At 48.9% G+C, this 25,011-nt stretch overlaps 1 protein-coding gene across 4 annotated transcripts; it reads left to right on the top strand.

The window, feature by feature from the left end:
- The first annotated feature begins 17 nt into the window (after window positions 1-17).
- On the top strand, window positions 18-24,797 carry LOC119953463 (receptor expression-enhancing protein 5-like). Of its 4 annotated transcripts, none has more exons than XM_038777767.1 (5): window positions 18-174; window positions 11,865-12,012; window positions 17,665-17,821; window positions 21,604-21,651; window positions 24,533-24,797. In XM_038777767.1, exons 1-5 carry the CDS (start codon window positions 50-52, stop codon window positions 24,580-24,582), a joined length of 528 nt encoding a protein of 175 aa, XP_038633695.1. In that variant the 5' UTR covers window positions 18-49; the 3' UTR covers window positions 24,583-24,797. The 4 variants fall into 4 exon arrangements, with proteins under 4 accessions (XP_038633695.1, XP_038633696.1, XP_038633697.1 ...); XM_038777769.1 differs by having other exon boundaries at window positions 28-142; XM_038777770.1 differs by lacking the exon at window positions 18-174 and adding an exon at window positions 1,681-1,757.
- Window positions 24,798-25,011: the final 214 nt, after the last annotated feature.

Raw genomic sequence — 25,011 nt, 5'->3', positions numbered from 1 at the left:
GTGGTGGAACCTGGTGGAGTTGAACGGAAAGGGAACTAAATGAAGAACAATGTCTCTGTCCAGATTCTTCCAAGTTTTGATCGCTTTGAACGTCCTGTGTATTGTACTTGGATATGGCGAACTCTTATTTCCCTGGATCAATGTGATTATTTTTCTTTACCCAGCCTACTTTTCGTACGTACGATAGTTCCTTATCAGAAAAATATTCAACGGGAAGAGGTTCACAATTTTTTTTTGCATTCTTGCCTTTTATGTTTGCCTTCTGGAACCATTGTCCTGTCTTGTTTCCGAATCCTTCCCCAATCTCTCCCTTTTTGGATAAGGGACAGGGTTATGTTGTGATTTTTCTTTGCGTTTTTCATTGGGGTGGGAGTGTCACTAGCCAGTTGTCCTTGAACTGAGGACCCTGCAAGGCCATTGCAGAGGACATTTTAAAATTAACCACGTTGCTGTGTTCTGGAGTCACATGTAGGCCAGACTAAATGAGGATGGAAGATTTCCTTCCCTGAAGGGTATGAGTGAACCAGAGCAGTTTTGGTAACAATCTGGTGATTTCATGGGTTAAGGGTGGTTCCAGAATTATTAATTGAATTTAAATTCCACCAGTTGCCATGGTGGGATTTTGAACCAAGGCCATGATCTAACGGCTGTGTCACACCCGACTGGCAGTGCCAAGGTTGCATTTTGCCCATGCCAGGGATCGGGCCCAGGGGTGCCCTTATGAGGTGGGGTGAAGGGGCCCCGAGGACCCCTCCCAATAGCTAACCTGGGAGGGTCACGTTGTGGGATTGAGAGATTGGGGTGCCATTTTAAATAATAATAATAAATAATCTTTATCAGTGTCACAAGTAGGCTTACATTAACACTACAATGAAGTTACTGTGAAAATCCCCCAGTCGCCACATTCCGGCGCCTGTTGGGTACACGGAGGGAGAATTCAGAATGTCCAATTCACCTAACCGCACATCTTTGGACTGTGGGAGGAAACCGGAGCACCCGGAGGAAACCCACGCAGACACGGGGAGAACGTGCAGACTCCACACAGACAGTGACCCAAGCTGGAAATCGAACCCAGGACCCTGGTGCTGTGAAGCCACAGTGATAACCATTAAGCTACTGTGGTGATAAACAGAACTCCTAAGTGCAGGAGATGAAATGAAGGAAAGTAAAAGTGCTGCCAGTGCCAGATGTGCAGGTAAGGTGGATTGGCCATGATAAATTCCCCTTTAATGTCCAAAAGATTAGGAGCAGTTATGGGGATAGGGTGGAGGCAAGTGCCTAGGTAAGGTGCTCTTTTAGAGGGTCGGTGCAGACTAGATGGGCCGAATGGCCGCTGTATTGTAGGGATTCTATAATAGCAGGATCGTTCAAGCTGGGAAGCATCCCGCTAAAACTGTCCCCGACTGGACTTATTTTTTTCCTGCGTTAAATCATGCCCTTTTTTCCCCGCATTAAACCATGCTCTATGTCTCCAAAACATTACCCTGGGCCTCTGGGTTACCAGACCAGTGACATAACCACCACTGTCTCCCCATAAGTTATTGAGCAGCTTAATCATCATAATTAAATTATTACCTCAGAAAAAAACTGAAATGCTCAGTTACAATACTGTCGCAAAAAACTATTTTTGAAATAATTTTACTTGTGATATTTGTAAATGTTCTATTGTATGCTGAGAGAAACTCTCTCCCATTGCTCCAATCTCTAAATGGATTTGGGCCCAAAGAGGGGGATTTGCGCATGAAGACTGAAGTGAGGTATAAATGAGTGAAAGTGGAGGTAGTTGAGATTATTCGCTCTGGATGAACTAAAGGTTGCCACAGGATGTATTAAAAAGACCATCTGGTCTTAAAGCTGATATGTTACCAGGGTGGCTCAGTGGTTAGCACTACTACCTCACAGGGCCTGGGACCTGGGGTTCAATTCTGGCCTTGGGTGACTTTCTGGAGTTTACACGTTCTCCCCGTGTCTGCGTGGGTTTCCTCTGGGTGCTTTCCACGCACAGTCCAAAGATGTGCAGGTTAGGCCATGATAAAAATGACCCTTAATGTCCAGGGATGTTAGGGGGCTTAGGTGGGGGTGCTCATTCTGAGGGTTGGTGCAGGCTCGATGGACTGAATGGTCTCCTGCACTGTGGGGATTCTATCGATGTATCTGAGAATACTGAGGGAAGAAAGTGATATTGTAGAGACACTAGCCTTAATTTTCTAATTCTTCAGATGCCGTGGTGGTGACAAAAGACTGGAGAATGTCATAAGTTTATAGGTGTGATCTACCAGCCGTGTTGTGCCTGAAAGGCAGCGCGACATGACTGGTAGATGCCGGGAGATCCCTCTGCCTGGATCTACCTGGTTCGCCACGCCACGTGAGATCTAACGCGATCTCGCGATGTGAATCTGATCTTTTGGCAGATCAATTTTTAGCAAATCTGCGTATTAGAGTCAGACAGCTAGTCTGACTCTAATATGCACTCCCACGATCGACCCAAGGTGTGGGATCTAACCCCTTTGCCTTGGAGATCTTGGTCGAGCGCTGTTCGGTGCTTGTTTCCACAAATATGGACCAGATGGAACAGCACATGTGGCAGTCTACCTGGGGATTGGAGGCCCCCAGGTGCCTGCCCTCTGGGCAGGGTGGCACCCTGGCATTGGTACTACCTGGGAACCTTGATATTGCCAGCCTGGCATTGTCAAGGTACCTAGGTGGTGCTGCCAGGCTGGCTGTGTCAAGGTGCAAGGCAGGCATGTTTCCTGCCCTGCCTGGGTGAGGTGAGGTGCGAAGGGGGACCTGTGGACCCCCCCCCCCCCCCCCCCCCTTGTAGGAGAGTTGGGGTATGAGGGAGGGTTTGGTGTCAGAGTGATCCGGATGTATCTCCTGCACTGAGCAGTTCCGTTGTGCGGAGTTCCTCAGTGCAGAACACCGGACTGAGTGCTGCCTCGTCAGGGAGTTCCCACCGAGGCCCCGAATCTACCCGAATGGGAACAGAGTTTGATAGTGTGGGGTTTCTCGGCTCTCCGAGCCCCGGGAAACACCCGGCAAAATGCGTTCATTATGGGACTCTGCTCCCATTCGGGTAGATCATGCCCCTCATCTATGTTTTTTTAATAAAAAGGGTACAACAATAAGCCCAGCAACTGTAGGCTAATCAGGTTAACCTCAATGTGGGAAAACCTTTTTCAAACAATTAATCTGGGACAAAATTTAACAGTTGCTTGGCCAAGTGTGGATTAATTGACGGAAGCCAACATGGATTTGTTTCACCAACAAGATTGGTTTGGTGGGGTAACACATCAGGGGTGCGCAGTTGACTTCCAAATGACATTTGATGACCTCCCATTTAATACGTTTGTCAGCAAAGTTGAAGCGCATGGAACAAGATGGATACTGTTGGAACCAACAATTCTACGGACACGTGCTTGTAGGATTAGAATAGCGGTTTTCATATACTCACGACAGAGCCAGCCTGTTGGCCATTGAACTTTCAGTGAACTGGCTGGCTGACCATGTGGCACTGATCTTTATACAGCAGCTCCAGGGGGAGGAGTCCTGGGCGGAGCCAAGGGAGAAGCCCAGTACAATTCTCGAGCATTCCCAGAGCTACTCCCCCTGGTGGTCAGGTAGTGCAACTGCACTTACATTATAGACACATGTATATATACAGATTATAATCCGGTGTGAATCACATTCACCACAGATACAAACATAGAACATTACAGCGCAGTACAGGCCCTTCGGCCCACGATGTTGCGCCTTCCTGTGAAACCCCTCTAAAGTCCCTCTACACTATTCCCTTATCGTCCATATGCCTATCCAATGACCATTTGAATGCGTTTAGTGTTGGTGAGTCCGCTACTGTTGCAGGCAGGGCATTCCACGCCCTTACTACTCTCTGAGTAAAGAACCTACCTCTGATATCTGTCCTATATCTATCTCCCCTCAATTTAAAGCTATGTCCCCTTGTGCTGGACATCACCATCCGAGGAAAAAGGCTCTCACTGTCCACCCTATCTAATCCTCTGATCATCTTGTCTGCCTCAATTAAGTCCCCTCTTAACCTTCTTCTCTCTAACGAAAACAACCTCCAGTCCTTCAGCCTTTCCTCATATGATCTTCCCTCCATACCAGGCAACATTCTTGTAAATCTCCTCTGTACCCTTTCCAATGCTTCCACATCCTTCCCATAATGTGGCGACCAGAACTGCACACAATACTCCAAATGCGGCCGCACCAGAGTTTTGTACAACTGCAACATGACCTCATGGCTCCGAAACTCAATTCCTCTACCAATAAAAGCTAACACACCATACGCCTTCTTAACAACCCTCTCAACCTGGGTGGCAACTTTCAGGGATTTATGGACATGGACACCGAGATCTCTCTGCTCGTCCACACTACCAAGAATCTTACCATTAGCCCAGTACTCTGCCTTTCTGTTATTCCTTCCAAAATGAATCACCTCACACTTTTCTGCATTAAACTCCATTTGCCACCTGTCAGCCCAGCTCTGCAGCTTATCTATGTCCCTCTGTAACTTGTAACATCCTTCTGCACTGACCACAATTCCACCGACTTTAGTGTCATCTGCAAATTTACTCACCCATCCTTCTACGCCCTCCTCCAGGTCATTTATAAAAATGACAAACAGCAACGGCCCCAAAACAGATCCTTGTGGCACACCACTAGTAACTGGACACCAGTCAGAGCATTTCCCATCAACCACCACTCTTTGTCTTCTATCAGCTAGCCAATTTCTTCACATAAGCCTCCTTTTTCCTCTTGACAAGTGATTCAACTGCTTTAGTAACCCATGGTTCCCTCACTCGACCACTTCCTCCCTGCCTAACGGGTACATACTTATCAAGGACACGCAGTAGCTGTTCCTTGAACATGCTCCACATTTCCATTGTGTCCATCCCCTGCAGTTTTCCTCTTCAGGCGATGCATCCTAAGTCTTGCCTCATTGCATCATAATTGCCTTCACCCCAGCAATAACTCTTGCCCTGCGGTTTATACCTATCCCTTTCCATCGCTAAAGTAAACGTAATCGAATTGTGGTCATTATCACCAAAATGCTCACCTACCTCCAAATCTAACACCTGTCCTGGTTCATTACCCAGTACCAAATCCAATGTGGCCTCGCCTCTTGTTGGCCTATCTACATACTGCATCATAAAACCCTCCTGCACACATTGGACAAAAACGGATCCATCTAAAGTACTCGAACTATAGTGTTTCCAGTCAATATTTGGAAAGTTAAAGTCCCCCATAACAACTACCCTGTTATTTTTGCTCCTATCCAGAATAATCTTTGCAATCCTTTCCTCTACATCTCTGGAACTTTTCGGAGGCCTATAGAAAAGCCCTAACAGGGTGACCTCTCCTTTCCTGTTTCTTAACTCAGCCCATTCTACCTCAGTATTCGAGTCCTCATCAAATGTCCTCTCAGCCACCGTAATACTGTCCTTGACTAACAATGCCACCCCTCCCCCTCTCTTACCACCTTCCCTGAACTTACTGAAATATCTAAACCCCAAAGTTGGCTGAGTGACAGGAAATGGAGAGCAGTGGTGTGAATGGTTGTTTTCAGACTGCAGGATGGTTTACAGGGGGATTTCCCATTATATGGTTACATTTTGATTTGTTTGTTCATGGGATGTGGGCATCGCTGGCTGGGCCAGCATTGATTGTCCGCCTGCTAGGCTATTTCAGAGGGCATTTAAGAGTCAACCACATTGCTGTGAATCTCGAGTCACATGCAGACCAGATCAAGTAACAGCGGATTTCCTTCCCAAAAGGAAAACAATTGGCAACAATTTCATTAAACTTTTGTATTGAATTAAGTTCAACATCTGCCACGGTGGGATTTGAACCCAGGTTCCCAGATCATTACCGTGACAATACCACTGTGCCACTGCCTTCCCTGAGTCCAGTCTCCTGGACTCCTCACCACCTCCAACACCTGCCTGTGCTCCCAGCTCACTGCTTCTTTCCAAATTCACTTTCACTTTCAGTTCCTCTCCCACCAGTGTTCCCGGTAAGCCACAAAGGAAGGTTGTGAAACATCCAAAGGTTATTTGGAGGAGGAGGGGGGGGGGGGGGGACGACAACTATAAATCATGCATTATTCAGTCAACACTTTAAACCTTTGCACTGCTAATGAGTTTGGCTATTCATAAATCCTTACCAAAGTTTACTGATTGAACTCTGATACAGCTGTATTGTGCAGCTTAATGAGTAATGAATTGAGTTTATCACCCAGAGAACACTTTTGGAGCACAAGTAAATCTGATACCTTGCCTGATCAGTGAAAGATATGAGGCATATTTCATTGATCCCTAATCATTTTAATTGTGTCCTCTGTCGAATGAGAAAATATAAACTTTTTTTGGTAGTTGGGCAATGAAGGAAACTGCACACAACAAAGTAACTTTGGTCAGCAGTGTTACTGTGAGAGTTAGTGAGTGGGGGAACTTCCATTTGTCGATTGCATTTTTCATGTTCAGAGAAATGGTCAAATTGGACAAATCGTTTGCAAAGAAACCACGTTGTTTTCAACTTGTGTGTTTAACTTGCCCCTTCCATCCTTTCAACAGATACTTTACCCTTTAAAATGCAAAAACATCTCTGATCTGCTGGAACAAAGAAAACATAAACCCCAGTTATAATGCAGCCTGGACATTGGTATTTGTGAACCCTTGTACTGTACACTATTTACTGTCCAAGGCAACCATAGAGATTGTTTAAAGAGATAAAATAAATTTGGAGCAATGCATTTTAGACACTGGCCGGCAGGCTCTGGATAATTGTGTACTGTCATATAGAACATAGAACATAGAACAGTACAGCACAGAACAGGCCCTTCGGCCCTCGATGTTGTGCCGAGCAATGGTCACCCTACTTAAACCCACGTAACCCGTATACCCGTAACCCAACAACCCCCCATTAACCTTACACTACGGGCAATTTAGCATGGCCAATCCACCTAACCCGCACATCTTTAGACTGTGGGAGGAAACCGGAGCACCCGGAGGAAACCCACGCACACACGGGGAGGACGTGCAGACTCCACACAGACAGTGACCCAGCCGGGAATCGAACCTGGGACCCTGGAGCTGTGAAGCATTGATGCTAACCACCATGCTACCGTGAGGCCCGTGTCGTCCGAGCACGTTGCTAATTTTTCCTAGCTTGACAGTTCACGAACTTTACAGAATGTTAAATGGAGCCTTTTCAGTACTGAGTCTCCAAAGCACTCACGGGGAGGTCTTGTGGCGCAGTGGGTATCGGCTCTGCTTCTGAATCCGAAGCTCCGAGTGCAAGTCCCACCCCCAGGACTTGATCTCCAAAGAAAGTGTGTTCATAATGGGGTCAGATAAGTGAGTGTGTCAGCCTGCAAATCCTTCCAACCCCACGTTGGACGAGTGTTTCCATTTTTAGGGCAGCATGGTAACAAAGTGGTTAGCAGTTGCTTCATAGCACCAGGGTCCCGGGTTCGATTCCCGGCTTGGGTCGCTGTCTGTGCGGAATCTGCACGCTCTCCCCGTGTCTGCGTGGGTTTCCTCCGGGTGCTCCAGTTTTCTCCCACAAGTCCTGAAAGATGTGCTTGTTCGGTGAATTGGACATTCTGAATTCTCCCTCTGTGAACCCGAACAGGTGCCGGAATGTGGCGACTAGGGGATTTTCACAGTAACTTCACTGCGGTGTTAATGTAAGCCTACTTGTGACAATAAAGATTATTATTATTATTATTACAAGCCAATGGCTGCCCATAAGATAAGGAGAGACTCCTGGTCAGACATGCTTGATGTAGAGAGGTGCCCGTCAAGCTATAGTAACAAAAAGTATAGTTGCTATAGTTTCTGATGACCGTAGGCTGCTTTCCCCTTTGAGTGGGGGGGGGGGGAGAGCTGGCTGATGGGGGTTTAACCAGAGGATCACCATATCTCAGGCAAGGTTGAGAAGGTGGAGTCTTCGTGAATAACCTCAGCCGGTACGAGAATTGAACCCTGCTCTACATCACAATCTATCTGTCCAGCCAAGTGAACAAAATGTCCCCCTCAAGCTATCAGCCCCTGGTGATAGACTCGAGCCCTATTCCAGCAATAGCTAGCTATGGAAACAGACAAAAGTTTGCCTTGGGTACGGGAAGGGAATTAGAAAATAAACATGTAGAATCATAGAATCCCGACAGTGCAGAAGGAGGCCATTTGACCCATCGAGTCTGCACTGACCCTTTGAGATCAACCTACCTAGGCCCAATTCGCCATTCTATTCCTGCAACTGCACTCTAAGGGCCAATTTAACATGACCAATCCACCTAACCAGTGCTAACCGCTGTGCCACCGTGCTGCCCACATGTGTGTCACATAACCTGTTACACTCGAGATGCCTCTGCCCATCCTCAATCCTGGGCCATTGCCGGCCGAGAGCATTCAGTGAGTCATGAAAATACCAATCTACGTTTCAGTGGCAGGTTGCTAATCGTTCCACAGAAGTACTATAGTCCCACAATTCTTTTAGCTATTGGCACCTTTGAAGTGGTTTCAGCAGGCACTGCCTACTGTGTTACTGATGCACAGCAGCCAGGAAAGTTGCAGGCTCAATTTCTGGTCTGCATTGAACATAGAGGAATAGTAGTAGGATATTCATTGAGATCATGGGCTGTCCTGCAACCAAACCTCATAAACCATCTTCACCTCATATCCCTTTAATACCTTTGGTCATCAAAAAATCTATCCATCTCAGGTTTAATGTGAAAACATAGAAAGCAAGGAAAATAGAAGTAGGAGGAGGCCATTCGGCCCTTCGAGTCTGCTCCGCCGTTCATCATGGATGATCGTCAAGTTCAATACCCTGACCACCCCCCCCCCCCCCCCCCCCCCCGCCCATATCCCTTGATCCCTTTAGCCCCAAGAGCTGTATCTAATTCCTTCTTGAAATTACACATTTTGGCCTCAACTACTTTCTGTGGTAGTGAATTCCACATATTCACCACTCTCTGGGTGAAGACATTTCTCCTCACCTCAGTCCTGAAAGGTTTACCCCTTATCCTCAAACTATGACCCCTAGTTCTGGACTCCCCCACCATCGGGAACATTCTTTCTGAATCTACCCTGCCTAATCCTGTTAGAATTTTGTAAATTTCTATGAGATCCCCTCTCACTCTTCTAAACGCCAATGAATATAATCCTAACCGATTTTAGTCTCTCCTCATATGACAGTCCCTCCACCCCAGGAATCAGCCTGGTAAACCATCGCTGTCCTCCCTCCATAGCAAGAACATCCTTCCTCAGATAAGGACACCAAAACTGCGGACAATACTCCAGGTGTGGCCTCACCAATGCCCTATACAAGTGTAGTAAAGCATCCCTATTCCTATACTCAACCCCTCTCGCTATGAAGGCCAACATACCATTTGCCTTCTTTACTGCCTGCTGTACCTGCGCACTTACTTTCAGCGACTGATGCAGGAGGACACCAAGGTCTCGCTGAGTATCCGCCTCTCTCAATTTACACCCATTCAGATAATAATCTGATTCCTATTTTTGCTACCAAAGTGGATAACCTCACATTTATCCACATTATACTGCAATTGTCATGCGTGTGCCCACTCACTCAGCCTGTCCAACTCCCGCTGAAGCATCTCTGCATCCTCCTCGCAGCTCACCCTCCCACCCAACTTTGTATCATTTACATTTGGAGATGATGCATTGGATTGGATTGGATTGGATTGGATTTGTTTATTGTCACGTGTACCGAGGTACAGTGAAAAGTATTTTTCTGCAAGCAGCTCAACAGATCATTCAGTACATGGGAAGAAAAGGGAATTGAACAGAATTCAAGAAAATACATGAGAATACATAATAGGGCAACACAAGATATACAATGTAACTACATAAGCATTGGCATCGGATGAAGCATACAGGGTGTAGTGTTAATGAGGACAGTCCATAAAAGGGTCATTTAGGAGTCTGGTGACAGTGGGGAAGAAGCTGTTTTTGAGTCTGTTCGTCCGTGTTCTCAGACTTCTGAATCTCCTGCCCGATGGAAGAAGTTGGAAAAGTGAGTAAGCCGGATGGGAGGGATCCTTGATTATGCTGCCTGCTTTCCCCCGGCAGCGGGAGGTGTAGATGGAATCAATGGATGGGAGGCAGGTTCGTGTGATGGACTGGGCGGTATTCACGACTCTCTGAAGTTCCTTGCGGTCCTGGGCCGAGCAGTTGCCATACCAGGCTGTGATGCAGCCCGAGAGGATGCTCTCTATAGTGCATCTGTAAAAGGTGGTAAGGGTTAATGTGGACATGCCAAATTTCCTTAGTTTCCTGAGGAAGTAAAGGCGCTGTTGTGCTTTCTTGGTGATAGCGTCGACATGAGTGGACCAGGATAGATTTTTGGTGATGTGCACCCCTAGGAATTTGAAACTGCTCACCATCTCTACCTCGGCTCCATTGATGCTGACAGGGGTGTGTACAGTACCATGCTTCCTGAAGTCGATGACCATCTCTTTAGTTTTGCTGGCATTAAGGGAGAGATTGATGTCGTTGCACCACTCCACTAAGTTCTCTATCTCCCTCCTGTATTCAGACTCGTCGTTGTTCGAGATCTGGCCCACTATGGTCGTATCGTCAGCAAACTTGTAGATGGAGTTGGAACCAAGTTTTGCCATGCAGTCGTGTGTGTACAGGGAGTAGAGTAGGGGGCTAAGTACGCAGCCTTGCGGGGCACCGGTGTTGAGGACTATTGTGGAGGAGGTGTTGGTGTTCATTCTTACTGACTGTGGTCTGTTGGTCAGAAAGTCAAGGATCCAGTTGCAGAGTGGAGAGCCCTCATCCCTCATCCAAATCATTAATATATAATGTGAACAGTTGGGGTCCCAGCACAGATCCCTGCGGTACCCCACTAGCAGCTGCCTGAAAAAGGCCCATTTAGTCCAACTTTCTGCTTCCTGTCTGCTAAATCAGCTTTCTATCCATCTCGAGACACCATCCGTAATCCCATGAGTTTTAACTTTACGTATTAATCTGCTATGTGAGACCTTGTCAAAAGCTTTCTAAAATTTAAATAAACCATATCCACCGGTTCTCCCTGGTCAACTCTACTGGTTACATCTTCAAAGAATTCTAGATTTGTCAAGCATTATTTTTCTTTTGTAAATCCATGCTGACGTTGTCTTGATTATACCACTTTTACCAAATGCTGTGCTGTGAAATCCTTGATAATGGGCTCCAGCAATTTTCTCATTACTGATGTTAGACTCACTGGTCTATAGTTCCCTGTTTTCTCTCTACCTCCCTTTTTGAATAGCGGGGTTACATTTGCGACCCTCCAATCACCCCAGTGTGTAGGACTGTATTTTAAAATTAAATTCCTGAAAGGCCTGTCTTAAATTTTAGACTACACCCTCTGGTCTGAGACTTTTCCCCGCTCCACCCCAACCTGACCAGTGGAAATAGGTTTTCCCCAATCTGCCCCCCTTATCAACTTGAAAACTCCCTTTGAATCACCCTTTGAATCCGTGCACTTCAATTAGGACAAAACAATTTGCCTCAGTAACCCTACCACACAAAGGGAGAAAAAACAGCCAGTGCTTACACCCCTGGTGTATATCTAGAAACCATTGCTGCTCCATTAATTGCCAGTATCCCGCTTGCTCATTTATGTAAAATTGCACTTTTCCCTATGTCCGATTGAGGAGTGCAGCACCTGAGGAATCGGAGCCAAGAAAAGAGCCATCACCCTTGGGAGCTAACTGGAAGAAAGGGGAAAATTGTAAGATTTGAAAGAAAGAATGTTTAGTGTTCATATGATGTCCCAATACGATCCGGTAAGAGTGATGTAACCACCCTCAATCTTTGGCTTTCTAGAATTCTAGCTATCGAAAGTGACAATAAAGAGGATAAATTGAAGTGGCTAATGTTCTGGGTGATCTATGGAGCATTTGCAATATTTGAGTGTGCGGCTAGGATCCTCCTCTTTGTCTTTCCAGCATTTCCAGTCTATCATAAATTCAAGGTATGAAACCAGTTTTATCTCCACCCCGTAGCCATCAATCAGTTCCTTCTTACTGACGGCAGCCCGTAACAATACTAAACTTGTTGTGCACAGTTCAATTTCTCACATTTTCCAATATAAATGCAATATTAAAGCTGGTTAAATTTTATTTTTTTCACTCTTTTTGCAATTATGTATTGAACCAAAGCCCAATTGATTTAACCTGTAAGTGGAGTAGGAATCCAGACAATGCAGACATTGAGGGGTGGATTATCCGGTGCCGACAGTGAGATTCGCGATCGGGCGGACAATCAAGTCTTACAACACCAGGTTAAAGTCCAACAGGTTTGTTTCGAATCACTAGCTTTCGAAGCACTGCTCCTTCCTCAGGGGAATGAAGAGGTGGGTTCCAGAAACACATATATAGACAAAGTCAATGATGCAAGATGATACTTTGAGAGTCTTTGCAGGTAATTAAACCTTTACAGGTCCAGATGGAGCAATTGGAGAGAGGGATAATGACAGGTTAAAGAGGTGTAAATTGTCTCAAGCCAGGACAGTTGGTAGGATTTTGCAGGCCCAGGCCAGATGGTGGGGGGTGCATGCAATGCGACATGAATGGCAAGAAAGGCAGGAATGTTCCCTTCCAGTCGAACACTTCAGCAGTCAAGGGCATTCAGCCTCTGATCTTCAGATAAGCTTTCTCTAAGGCGGCATTTAAGAATGTGCGACAACGCAGGATCGCCGAGCAGAAACTTATAGCCAAGTTCCGCCCCATGAGTACGGCCTCAACCGGGACCTTGCTGGGACCTGGCCACCCTCGGCTCACTGTCAACTCATTGTTTTCTAGATCCGGGATGGCACCCAACGCCCTCTTCATGAACCCCACATCATCCCAATTGGGGCCATATACGCTTACCAGCGCCACCAGCCTCCCCTCCAATGAATCGGGCACTATCACGTACGTGCTCCCCATGATTTGCCAGCACCTTCTCCATCTCAACCCTCACCCGCTTGCCCACCAAGATCACCAATTCTCTCCCCCCCCCCCCCGCCGCCCCCCCCCCCCGAGCTCTACTATCAAACCCCTGACTCACCCACCCCTTCCGAAACCTCACCTGATCCTTCACCCTCAATGCGGCATCGTCACATCAGCTTTTAAACTCTTCAAATGTGCAAATACTCTCGCTCTCTTCCCCCTAACCCCCTCATGTTCCACATCACCATTATGACTGGACGGCTCTCGCCCCCCCCCCCCCCCCCACCCCCCCACCCCATCTGCCATCGCCATTACCCCAGGACCTGCCCATCCAGATGGACTCAGCCCTCCTTTTGTTGCCGTCAATTCCACCCATCCACTTCCTGTTCTAAACACCTCGCCCCCGATCGATCCCCTCCCCCACCATTCGCACCTCCTTGGTCCTTCGAGCCCTGATCAACCAGGCTCACATTCCAGTTCACTAGCCAACCTACATCAATGGTGACTCCTGCCAGAGCACCCCCCCTCCCCCCGGCTCCACATGCCCAAAATCCAACCCAACTCCCTTAAACCAAGAAACAATACAGAACTGCACCCATAAGGATAAAAACCAGAACACATGTAGCTACACCACCCCCCTCCCCACCCCCCGATTTAAGAGACAGAAACAAAATCCCAATCAAATAGAAAAACCTCAATAAGAAAAATCAATACCCGTCCCCACCAACCAAGTCCAAATCCCAACTCTCAATTCCAGTCCCAGTCTGTCAGCCTTAATGAACGTCTCCACCTCAAGATAAAAGTCCTTCGAGCTGTGCTTCACTCTCAGCTTCGCTGGGCAGATCAGTCCTAATCTCACTCCGCTGCCATACATTGCCGCCTTCACCTGTCCAAAGGCCACCCATCGTCCCGCCAACTCCGCCGACAGATCTTGATATATGCGTTTCCCAACGCCTTCCCACTTCACCTTGTCTCTGCTTCGTCCAGCTCAAAACCTTCTCCCTCACGTGGTAGCTGTGGAAGCCGACTATAACCGCCCTTGGCGGCTCATTCACTTTAGGCTTCGGCCTGAGCGACCGATGTGCCCTGTCCAACTCGTAGCGGGAAGGTTCTTCCCCATCCCCCATCAACTCAGCAAACATCTTTGTTCTCCAAACCCTCGGGCAGGCCCATGATTTTGCCTCCTCGACCTCCAGGTCCTCCACCGTAGGTCTGAGCTCTTTGTTGATCTCCGCCACCCTCCGCAGCTCCTCACCCATCGGGGTGAACTGGTTACAGTGTTGTGACAAAACCTTCCCCCACCCCCTTCAACTTCTCTCCTTGCTCCCGCACCTCGACTGACGTCTTCATCACTGCCGCCTTTACTGGGGCAATCGCCTCCCCCGCCCACCACCCACTCTTTTCATTGAAGCCATCACCTCCCTCTGAAGCACCTCCAAATGTTTGGCAAGCATCCTTTCAAACTCCAACTACATCACCTTGGTCAGAGTTTCCCCCGTGAGGGGAGCGACCCCACCCTGAGGGGAGCATCCCCACCCTGGGGGGAGCGGCCCCACCCTGAGGGGAGCGACCCCACCCTGAGGGGAGCGGCCCCACCCTGCGGGGAGCGGCCCCACCCTGAGGGGAGCGGCCCCACCCTGAGGGGAGCGGCCCCACCCTGCGGGGAGCGGTCCCACCCTGGGGGGAGCGGCCCCACCCTGAGGGGAGCGGCCCCACCCTGAGGGGAGCATCCCCACCCTGAGGGGAGCATCCCCACCCTGGGGGGAGCGACCCCACCCTGAGGGGAGCGACCCCACCCCGAGGGGAGCGACCCCACCCCGAGGGGAGCGACCCCACCCTGAGGGGAGCGGCCCCACCCTGCGGGGAACGGCCCCCACCCCGAGGGGAGCGGCCCCACCCTGGGGGGAGCGGCCCCACCCTGAGGGGAACGGCCCCACCCTGAGGGGAACGGCCCCACCCTGAGGGGAGCGGCCCCATCCTGAGGGGAGCGGCCCCATCCTGAGGGGAACGGCCCCACCCTGAGGGGAGCGGCCCCACCCTTAGGGGAGTGGCCCCACCCTGCGGGGGACGGCCCCACCCTGAGGGGAGCGGCCCCACCCGACGACCCAGCTCCGCCATCTTTCTTCCCGCAGGACTCACAGCAGCACTGGCCGGCGGATTTTCGCTAACCCCCTTCTTCCCAGGACCTTTCTTCTGGAACCTCCACATTCCTCGACCTCCTTACAACTTCCCAGAATCCCACACCAACTCATTCATAAACTGCCCCGAGACCTGACACAGAAGTCCAAAAACCAGAGACTCCAGCAGGAGCCACTAACGTTCGCCTCCCACCCACGTGCCGCCACCGGATGTTATGGCTCCTGCCGGGAGAGCACAAGGTCCATCTAGTGAGGACACCCACAGAAGACTTCACTGGAAGAAGCGGGACAGGGGCCACAGAGCCTATCGCTAACCCCGGTTGCAGCAGCCACCTGTTGGCAGGATAGAGGCTCCCCACGTCTCAGGCCGGGTGCCAGTCACTGATGGGAATGGGGGTGCAGTGCGGACGACATCATCTCAAAGGGGTATGGGGGGGGGCGTGAGGGGGACATGCTAAGGGGGGGCTGAGCAGTATAAACTCAGGGAGACCGTGTAACCCGGCAGCATTGGATGGCCAAGGGAATCCTCACCTCGTGACATTCTCTGTCTCTCGCTCTCCCCACCCCGCAGAGACATGGATTTCGGACAACAGCCAGCTATACTCGCTCGCTCGCTGGCAGCTGCTGCCGTTGCAAATGCACGGCGGCAAGAGCACCAGAGCCAGCCCGGGGAGGACCCTGCCCCAGAGGACCCTGCCCCAGAGGAGCCTGCCCCAGAGGAGCCTGCCCCAGAGGACCCTGCCCCAGAGGAGCCTGCCCCAGAGGAGCCTGCCCCAGAAGAGCAGCGCCCAATCGGTGAGGTAGAGCTGCCAGCCGTCCAACAGGCCGAGGTGCCGCATCAGGCCACGTGTACACCGTCAATTCCTGTCCTTCAAGTGATGCCAAAGGCAGAGAGGTGGTGACTCTCCCAAGCTGGCGGTCATTCATCTTTTTCCTGCATTGCGTGCCTGTCCTCCAGGTGAGGCTGCCAGCCTCTGCCACCTCATCCCAGGCACTGTTCAAAAAGATGGGCTTGAGTCTCCGTCCCACCGTGGGGAAGAGGGTGTCCCTCCTCGCTGCAATGGCACCGGGCGTTCGGTCTACCTTCGACTCCCGGAATCGGGGGGGGGGGGGGGGGGGGGGGGGTTTGTGTGCAGGGCCTAAAAGCTGCTCCAGCTTGTCAGCTTTTTAACAGGAATCCTGACCCCAGCAAATCAGTCGGCAGCGGGACTGGGAATCGCTCGGGTTGCACGTGGCAGCGTACTGGCCCAGTTGCATCACCTGAATTTCACCTGGCCAGCGTTCCTTGCGGGAGCTCGAATCTCCCGCAATTGGAATCTGACGGGAGAGCTTAGTCCCCCAAACGGAGAACCCTGGCCCAATGCTCATGTGCACATTAATGGGTTTGTGTTGTTCTAATTGAAATCACCGCTTGAGGAAGCCACAGAATAAACAAATGCTGGGAGCTTCATCTCACCAAGGTGGGAAAAGCAACCTCAACAGAGCCCAACAACCGTAGCCAAGTCCTCCTACCCTTGGCCGTGTAGCGCTAACAATTATACTCAAAGCCAAGAGACTGGTTCAATAGAGGCTTTATTGTTGTACGATGTTGTCCCTCCATCTGCAACTGTAGACTAAGGGTCTGAGTGTCTCTCATGCATATTTATACACAAGCTCCCTGTGGGCGGAGCTAGCCGGCAGGGGCTTACCGGAGGAACCTGTATTACAGGTACAGGCATACATCCCCCTACTGCAGTATGCATAACTACAGTGGTTATCTCACCACAGGCCGCACATCCATATGAACTGATGGTTATAACCCCTTTGTAATGCTCAGTTTTAGTGTTTGATTCTGAGTCCGGTTTATAACTGATCTATGCTCACTGTGCTTGATGGGTTACGCCTGAGCAATGATTCACCAGTCAGTAAACAGACACAGAAGCTACTGGAAGCTTCTGAGGCATTGTAGACGTTTTAAAGTACATAAAACTCTGCAAATAAAGATCCAACGCACTTAGAAAATAGTTTCATCCCTGCATATCTCCGAAGAATGTAAAGTATACCTAACACCTCACTTTGTCTCAATATGTAATAATAATCTTTATTAGTGTCACAAGTAGGCTAACATCAACACTGCAATGAAGTTACTGCGAAAAGCCTCTAGTCGCCACACTCCGGCGCCTGTTCGGATACATAGAGGGAGATTTCAGAATGTCCAATTCACCTAACAGCACGTCTTTCGGGACTTGTGGGAGGAAACCGGAGCACCCGGAGGAAACCCACGCAGACACGGGGAGAACGTGCAGACTCCGCACAGACAGCGACCCAAGCCGGGAATCGAACCTGGGACCCTGGAGCTGTGAACCAACAATGTTGCTCACTGTGCTGCCGCGCTGTCAATTGTTGGGATGACGAAATCCATTTGTTCCATTTTAGCTTATCCAACCAAAATTGATGTGGGAAACATTTGATTGTATCAGGCTGAATTAGATCCCAACCCAAGGTCAAGAAACCATTGCATTGCACAATCCCCAAAATCCGTTCCATTGGTAAAGGTCTTGCATTTTTGTTCTGCAGAGCCTCTTTATGCTGTGGTGTATGGCACCAGTCGACTGGAATGGGTCTCATGCAATTTACATGAACATCGTCCGTCCTTTCTTTTACAAGCATAAACCCATGGTGGACGATCTTGAAGAGAGAATTACAGAGGTCCTAGACAACGTGAGGATGGAAGGTAAAATCAATGCCAAGCTAAATACCAGGGAATGGATAGAATGTGCAAAACTGCGATAGGAAGAGGTTAGCGTGTATCCCAGAACTAGTGATACACTGAAAGGTTTGGAAAAGCATGAAATGCAGAAGGAAGAAAAAGGAAAATATTCTACCCATCCCATACGACAATGGGTGGGATTTTCTGCCCCCAATTGTTCTAATTAAGGGGCAATTTAACGTAGTCAATCCCCCAACCCTGCTCATCTTTGGGTTGTGGGGGTGAGACCCACACAAACACGGGGAGAACATGCAAACTCCACACGGTCAGCGACCCAGTGGTGGGATTGAACCTGGGTCCTCGGCACCGTGAGGCAGCAGTGCTAACCCATGTGCCACCGTGCTGCCCAGAAGCAAGCATTAGTTACCTGTATTCAAATGTACCTCTTAAGATAACTGTTTGAAATCATCCCCTCAACAAGACACTGAATATAAGAAGCACTGGGACCTCGCTCATTATTTTGTCACCTAAATTTCAACATTTCATTTAGAAACGGTTCCTGATAGCTATCGTCCAACAGGGGCATCAGAAGGAAGCTGAGTTATATAATTCCCTCAGTACTGTTACTAAATCATATATTTATTTCACCGGCAAACTTTAAATTGTCATTCCAATCTTACGAGGCACCATACAACAATAGAACATAGAAAATACAGTGCATTCATCCATGGAGTCTGTACCAACCCACTTAAGCCCTCCCTTCCACCCCATCCCCGTAACCCAATAACCCCTCCTATCCCTTTTGGTCACTAAGGGCAATTTATCATGGCCAATCCACCTAACCTGCACATCTTTGGACTGTGGGAGGAAACCGGAGGAAACCCACGCAGACACGGAGAGAACGTGCAGACTGCACAGACAGTGACCGAGCGGGGAATCGAACCTGGGACCCTGGCGCTGTGAAGCCACAGTGCTAGCCACGTGTGCTACCGTGCTAGGGGCGGGATTCTCCGATTCCCCCAGCCACCTGTCTCTCAGCGGTGCGCTGTTCGCTGGCGGAGAGATTCTATCTTCCCGCCGCTTGCCAATGCGATTTCTCATCAAAGCCACCCATGCCGTCGGGAAAAGAGAATCCGAATGGTGTGAGATTTCTGGCCTAGGTCGCTGCTACCCAACCTCCACTTGCTACCCCGGTCAGATCACTCGTATCCGAAATGCTATTGCTCGTGTCGATTAGACACTCTATCCATCGGTCACGGAAGGCGCCAAGCGTACTCGGTACACACCGAATTCACACCCTCCGAAGACAAGCAGACACGGAAACGGACGCGGAGAAAAGGGGGGCAGCCAGATCGGCTCCTGTGGCCCACTTCCATCTGCACTCACCAGGCCCAGGATGAGAGCCAAAAGAAAGTCCTCCAAATTACTGCTCCACCTCTCCCCTCCCACCGTGCCACTGTCCCTGCATCAAGTGGCCAAAGATCAGGAACATGAGGACGAAAAGCGACCAAAGATTGAGGAGCAAACCCCTCAAATAATTGAACGAGGGCTGCAACTGCTCATATTCTGTATAAACCTCGGCTGCAACACATTCAAGGGGCCCAGAACTCTGAGAATTAACTTGCCAATGTATTGTACATTTACAATACAGGTTGAGCATCCCTTATCCAAAATGCTGGGGGCCGAGTGTGTATCGGATTTTGGAATTTTTCGGATTTCGGAATGTATTGTGCAGCTGTGGCGCATGCTGGGAACTGTGCATGTGCGGAATGCTGGGAACTGCACATGTGCGGTGCGTGTTGGGAACTGAGCATGTGCGATGCATGTTGGAAGCTGTGCATGTGCGAAACGCTGGGAACTGTGCATGTGCGATGCACGTTAGGAACTGTGCATGTGTGATGCATGTTGGAAGCTGTGCATGTGCGGAATGCTGGGAACTGCACATGTGAGGTGTGTGTTGGGAGCTGTGCATGTGCGGTGTGTGTTGGGAACTGTGCATGTGCGATGCATGTTGGGAACTGTGCATGTGTGAGGCGTGTTGGGATCTGTGCATGTGCGATGCGTGTTGGGAACTGTGCATGTGTGATGCGTGTTGGGAACTGTGCATGTGTGATGCGTGTTGGGAACTGCGCATGTGCAATGCATGTTGGGAACTGTGCATGTGTGATGCGTGTTGGGAACTGCGCATGTGCGATGCATGTTGGGAACTGTGCATGTGTGATGCGTGTTGGGAACTGTGCATGTGTGATGCATGTTGGGAACTGCGCATGTGCGATGCATGTTGGGAACTGCGCATGTGCGATGCATGTTGAGAACTGCGCATATGTGAAATGCTGGGAACTATGCAACGTCCAGGAGCTTTGTGGGATTTCCCATTCGTGATATCACGTCGGCGCTCGAAAAAAAGTGCAGATTTTTGAATTTTGACGAATTTCGGATGAGGGATGCTCAATCTCCATGGCCCTTTGCGATTACTCAAGGGCCAATAGTGCAAAGACCATTACACCAGATTCTTTAAACATGTTCATCACTTACGGCACTAGGATGGGCCTAACTAAAGATTGAGAAATCTGAAATGAAGTAATTATTAAAAGTAAAAAGCTAAATGTATTTTTGTGAGGATTTTAAAATTGTTTTCTGATCAGTATTGTTAGATTTTGCTTACCACAGCAGATTATAGTAATGGTCAGAATGAAAACTGATTGCTGTGGTTGGCGTGGGAATACAATTTAATCAGCTCCTATCACTTACAACTGCAGAGTCATGTTTGACTCATGATGCCATGCAATCAGTCTGCTTTAAATCAACCAAGAATGCTTCAACTAAACTTCAACCTTAGAATCCAGATGTTTGCCAAAGACTTAAAGTAGAACACGTTCTCTTCCAACACAGAGGTAAGAGGTGATTGAGACTTCAGTGAAGTGAACTGCCGGCTATTTGTCCTCATCACCTAGGAAAGGGTATGGCCAGTGAAGGTGAAGAGATGTCTTTAATCACAGGGGTCCGGCGTTGATGTGACGCATTCTATATTTGGCAAGCCACCTGACAAATCTCTCATGATGGATGGGAAATTAGCTACATTGTTAGGTGACCAACACCTGCAGAATGAAACCTCTGCAAATGTCAGAGCCTTCAGGAAAAGAATGGAGGAAGAAGGAGAGTGAGTGGAATAGATTGCAGTGGGTCTTAGGTGGCTTTAGGGAATGTAGCACGGAGGAGGGGAATAGAGAAGCTGTATTCCAGAGACCTGGGCTAATGACTTGGAGACAAGGGCCAGATTTTAACGGGAGAACGAAGCACACCCGGCCCTGCTTTGGGCAGGCTTTTGTGTATAGTCTGTAACAAGCTCCAGCTGGGTGGCCCCCCGCCCTCTATCTGGAAAACTCGTATTCCGCGAGTCATACGGAGAGATCAACAAGGTTTTTCCCGTGGTCCTCGTGGGGGTTTTTACAGGTCCAAATCCCACCCTGATGCCTGAATTATTTAAATTCAATAACAAAAAACTTTTATCAGTAACGGTGACCTTCAAACTGCCAGATTAGTGCAAAAACCTTTAAGGAAGGGAATCTGTCAGCCTGGTCCATACTTTAGTCCCGAAATAAGAAAATGTGGATAACTTTAAATAGTCTTCAGAAATGGCCTAGCCAGCCATGCAGTTATGGACAATAATTGCCAGCCTTGCCAGCAACACCCGCATCTCATGGACGAATAAAGGAAAGGTAACGACAACAGCAAGTCTCAGATCTAAGGCAGGTAGATGTTGCAAGTTTTCTACAAATATGCCCTAATTCTCTTCTTTTTTCCAGTTCACCCAACACCTGAACCTGAGATTAAGAGCCCCTCAAGGCTGAAAAGTAAGGCTTGACTCGAATGAAGGGCATTTGGTTGGAACACAAAGTTCAGTTGGGGTACAGTTGGTAATGTGAAACTGACCCCAGCACTGAGCTTTAAATGAAATGGGGGTCGGTGGGGCAGTGGTGTTGCTACTGGGCTAGTAATCCTGGGTAATGCTCTGAGTCATAGAGTCATAGAATTTGCAGTGCAAAAGGAGGCCATTCGGCCCATCGAGGCTGCACCGGCTCTTGGAAAGAGCACCCGACCCTATCCCCATAACCCAGTAACCCCACCCAACACTGAGGGCAATTTTGCACACGAAGGGCAATTCATCACGGCCAATCCACATAACCTGCACATCTTTGGACTGTGGGGGGAAACCGGAGCACCCGGAGGAAACCCACGCACACACGGGGAGGATGTGCAGACTCCGCACAGACAGTGACCCAAGCTGGAATCGAACCTGGGACCCTGGAGCTGTGAAGCAATTGTGCTATCCACATTGCTACCGTGCTGCTTACTAAGGACCTGGGTTCAAATCCTACCACGACAGATGGGGGAATTTGAATTGAATAAAAATCTAGAATTAAAAATGGTGATCATTAAACCATTGTTGATTGTCGTAAAAACTCATCTTGTTCACTAATGTCCGTCACGGAAGTGAATCTGGTCTGGCCGACATGTGACTCCAGACCCACCGAAATGTGGTTGCCTCTGAAGTGGACGAGCAAGCTGCTCATTTCAAGGGCAATTAGAGTTGGGAACAAATGCTGCCCTTGCCAATCTGCCCACATCCAAAGAATGAAACAAATTGGGCTGGATTCTCTTGCCCCGTGACACGGCAACACAGATTGCGATCGGGCGGAGAATCGGGCCGAAATCGAGGTTTGGGCCAGGCGCCAAACTGACCGTTCCGGCCCCCGCTGGCAGCAGGTTTGGGGATCTCGCCCGCACGCCAGCGGGAGAATGGTTCCTCCGCGAGACCAGAGTCTCCGGGCCCCCGTGATTCTCCGGTCCTCCAACCGGGAATCACATGAGCGGGATTCACTACAGGTGTCACCAAACGTGTAGCTGACGTGGTGGACGTCATGGTGACCAGGGGGTAAATCCTTAAGGGAGTCCATCCGAGGGCCACTCTTACCACCCCAGCCCCCCCACCCCCCCCAGACAATGCACTAACTGCCCACCCCTCCCAGTCCCCTATATCTCCCCCCCCCCCCACCCCCACCCCGCCAAGGGGGCTGGATTTGTGGTGCTGAGGGTGAGGTTGGCAGCCGCAGGATTTCGCTATCAGTCCGCCTGCTCAAAATGGTGGCCCGAAAGCGGGATTTCCTTGGCAATCCCTCATATTCCTCGACATGCATAAATTTGCCAGATTTACTGAATTGCTTTTTGCTGGGAGCACAAATCGGTAGCAGTTCTCCTCCGACGGAAGAAGGTCTCCTCAGCAGAGAAACCCGGCCATTGTTTACATGAATATCTTCCTGGTGCGAGCCCTCTCGTATTTTTCAAATCATTCTCACGGTGCAGGTGTCACAGGCAACATCCTAGAATCATCCTTCAGACCTAATTTGGAACATTTCCAATATTTAATTAATATGCTTGTATTTAATAATCATTTCCTTTAGTTCCCTCATATATCCTTTGCAATTTCTCGTTTCCTTTTTTTCCAAATCGCATATTCAGAAGTCTTTATTTTACTTTTACAATATTTGTGTTCGATCCCGGCCCCGGGTCACTGTCCGTGTGGAGTTTGCACATTCGCCCCGTGTCTGCGTGGGTCTCACCCCCACAACCCAGGTTAGGTGGATTGGCCACGCTAAATTGCCCCTTAATTGGAAAACAAATAATTGGGTACTCCAAATCAATATTTGCGATCTTCAATGTTGCCAACGCTAGCACCTTCATTAACAATTTATTAATTTGGCGCTATTATTCTGACATGTAGAATTAATTGGAGAAGAACTGAGACATATTCTATTCCCCGTCCTCTCTTTCTCTGCCAATGAATTGTGCAGACTAATACAACAGTGCGAGACTGATACAAACTCTGTGTAGACGCCACACGAGCAAAAGGGCTTTATCTTTTAAAATTAATTCAGGGGACATCCGTCTTGTTGGCAAGGTCAGCCTTATTGCCATCCTTAGGTGTGCTTGAGAGGTTGGTGATGGATCTTGCTCCTGCAGCAAAGATGCTCCCCAAGGCATTGAAATAGAATGACTTGTTCTCTCGACTTATTTTTCCTCCTTTCCACAAAGAAATGCTTGGCCTCCCGTTGGCAAACTGCTTACAGGGGCTATACTTGAAACGGGGGGAACATTGATTGCGGGGCTACTGAAGCAGGGCAACCACCTGGCGGGGCAACATATTGCCTGACGTCACCTGAAGGTGACCCTCGAGCAAAGCCTTGCCTGAACCGCATCCCTCCACAAAAAGTCAGTAGCACGAGCCTGGACATAATACAACCTCAGGCACAGCCACTCTTCCCCAGCTTAAAATGTCATTCCAAATATTCTCTCATTAAGTCCGTCAATACTGACCCCCCCCCCCCCCCCCCCCTATAAATCTCCTTAACTCGGAACATTAAAATCTTTCACAGTCTCCACCTTCCTTTCTTTCTGAAGTTTATATTGTTTTCCATCCGACACTAAGACTTTTCGCTCACTTAATGAAGCTTTCGGTGGGGAAATGTCGTCCAGCATGGTGACACTTCTTGTGTAAACCCTGCGCATGTCTGACCTCTGTCGTTTCTGACTTGGTTGACCGCCCCCAGGCATCCGAAAAGTCCCAACGGCGGTAGAAATGCCAGTTACTGCATAATATATCTACTTGCCCTAGTTAAGCCCGAAATGCTCCAGTTCGGATTTTTGCGTTTAAAGTATGCCCTTTTTGTATTTCAGCAAGCAAAATGGCCATCAGCAAAATCTTCAAAAGAGCAAAGCACAAGTGAGAATCCCGCAGAGAACTCTCAGAAGATGCATGCCCCAAACGTTCTGCTTCAGATACATGGAGGGGACATGGAATTTCATTGATGAAACTTGTGAATAGATCTTCCTTGAAGAAATATGTTTTTTTTAGGAGTAGGCTGTGTGCTGGCATAAATTTTATATATACAATTTGATCATCCCAGATCTAAAATAAAGATACTTACATTATAATCGCTAATGCTAAAATCAGTGTGATGTATATGCTGACAGGGCAGTTAAGACCAGAATTTGGAAATACAAACTTTCCTCTAATAGCTCAGTTTCTCAGCTATGGAGATGCCGGCGTTGGACTGGGGTGGGCACAGTAAGAAGTCTGACAAAAATAAAAGAAAATTACTGCGGATGCTGGAATCTGAAACGGAAGGGAAAGTGCTGGAAAATCTCAGCAAGTC

The sequence above is a fragment of the Scyliorhinus canicula genome, chromosome 18 (genome assembly GCF_902713615.1).
Source record: "Scyliorhinus canicula chromosome 18, sScyCan1.1, whole genome shotgun sequence".
Lineage (NCBI taxonomy): Eukaryota > Metazoa > Chordata > Chondrichthyes > Carcharhiniformes > Scyliorhinidae > Scyliorhinus > Scyliorhinus canicula.
The sequence above is the reverse complement of the archived record's forward strand: the minus strand, read 5'-3'. Positions and strand labels throughout refer to the sequence as shown.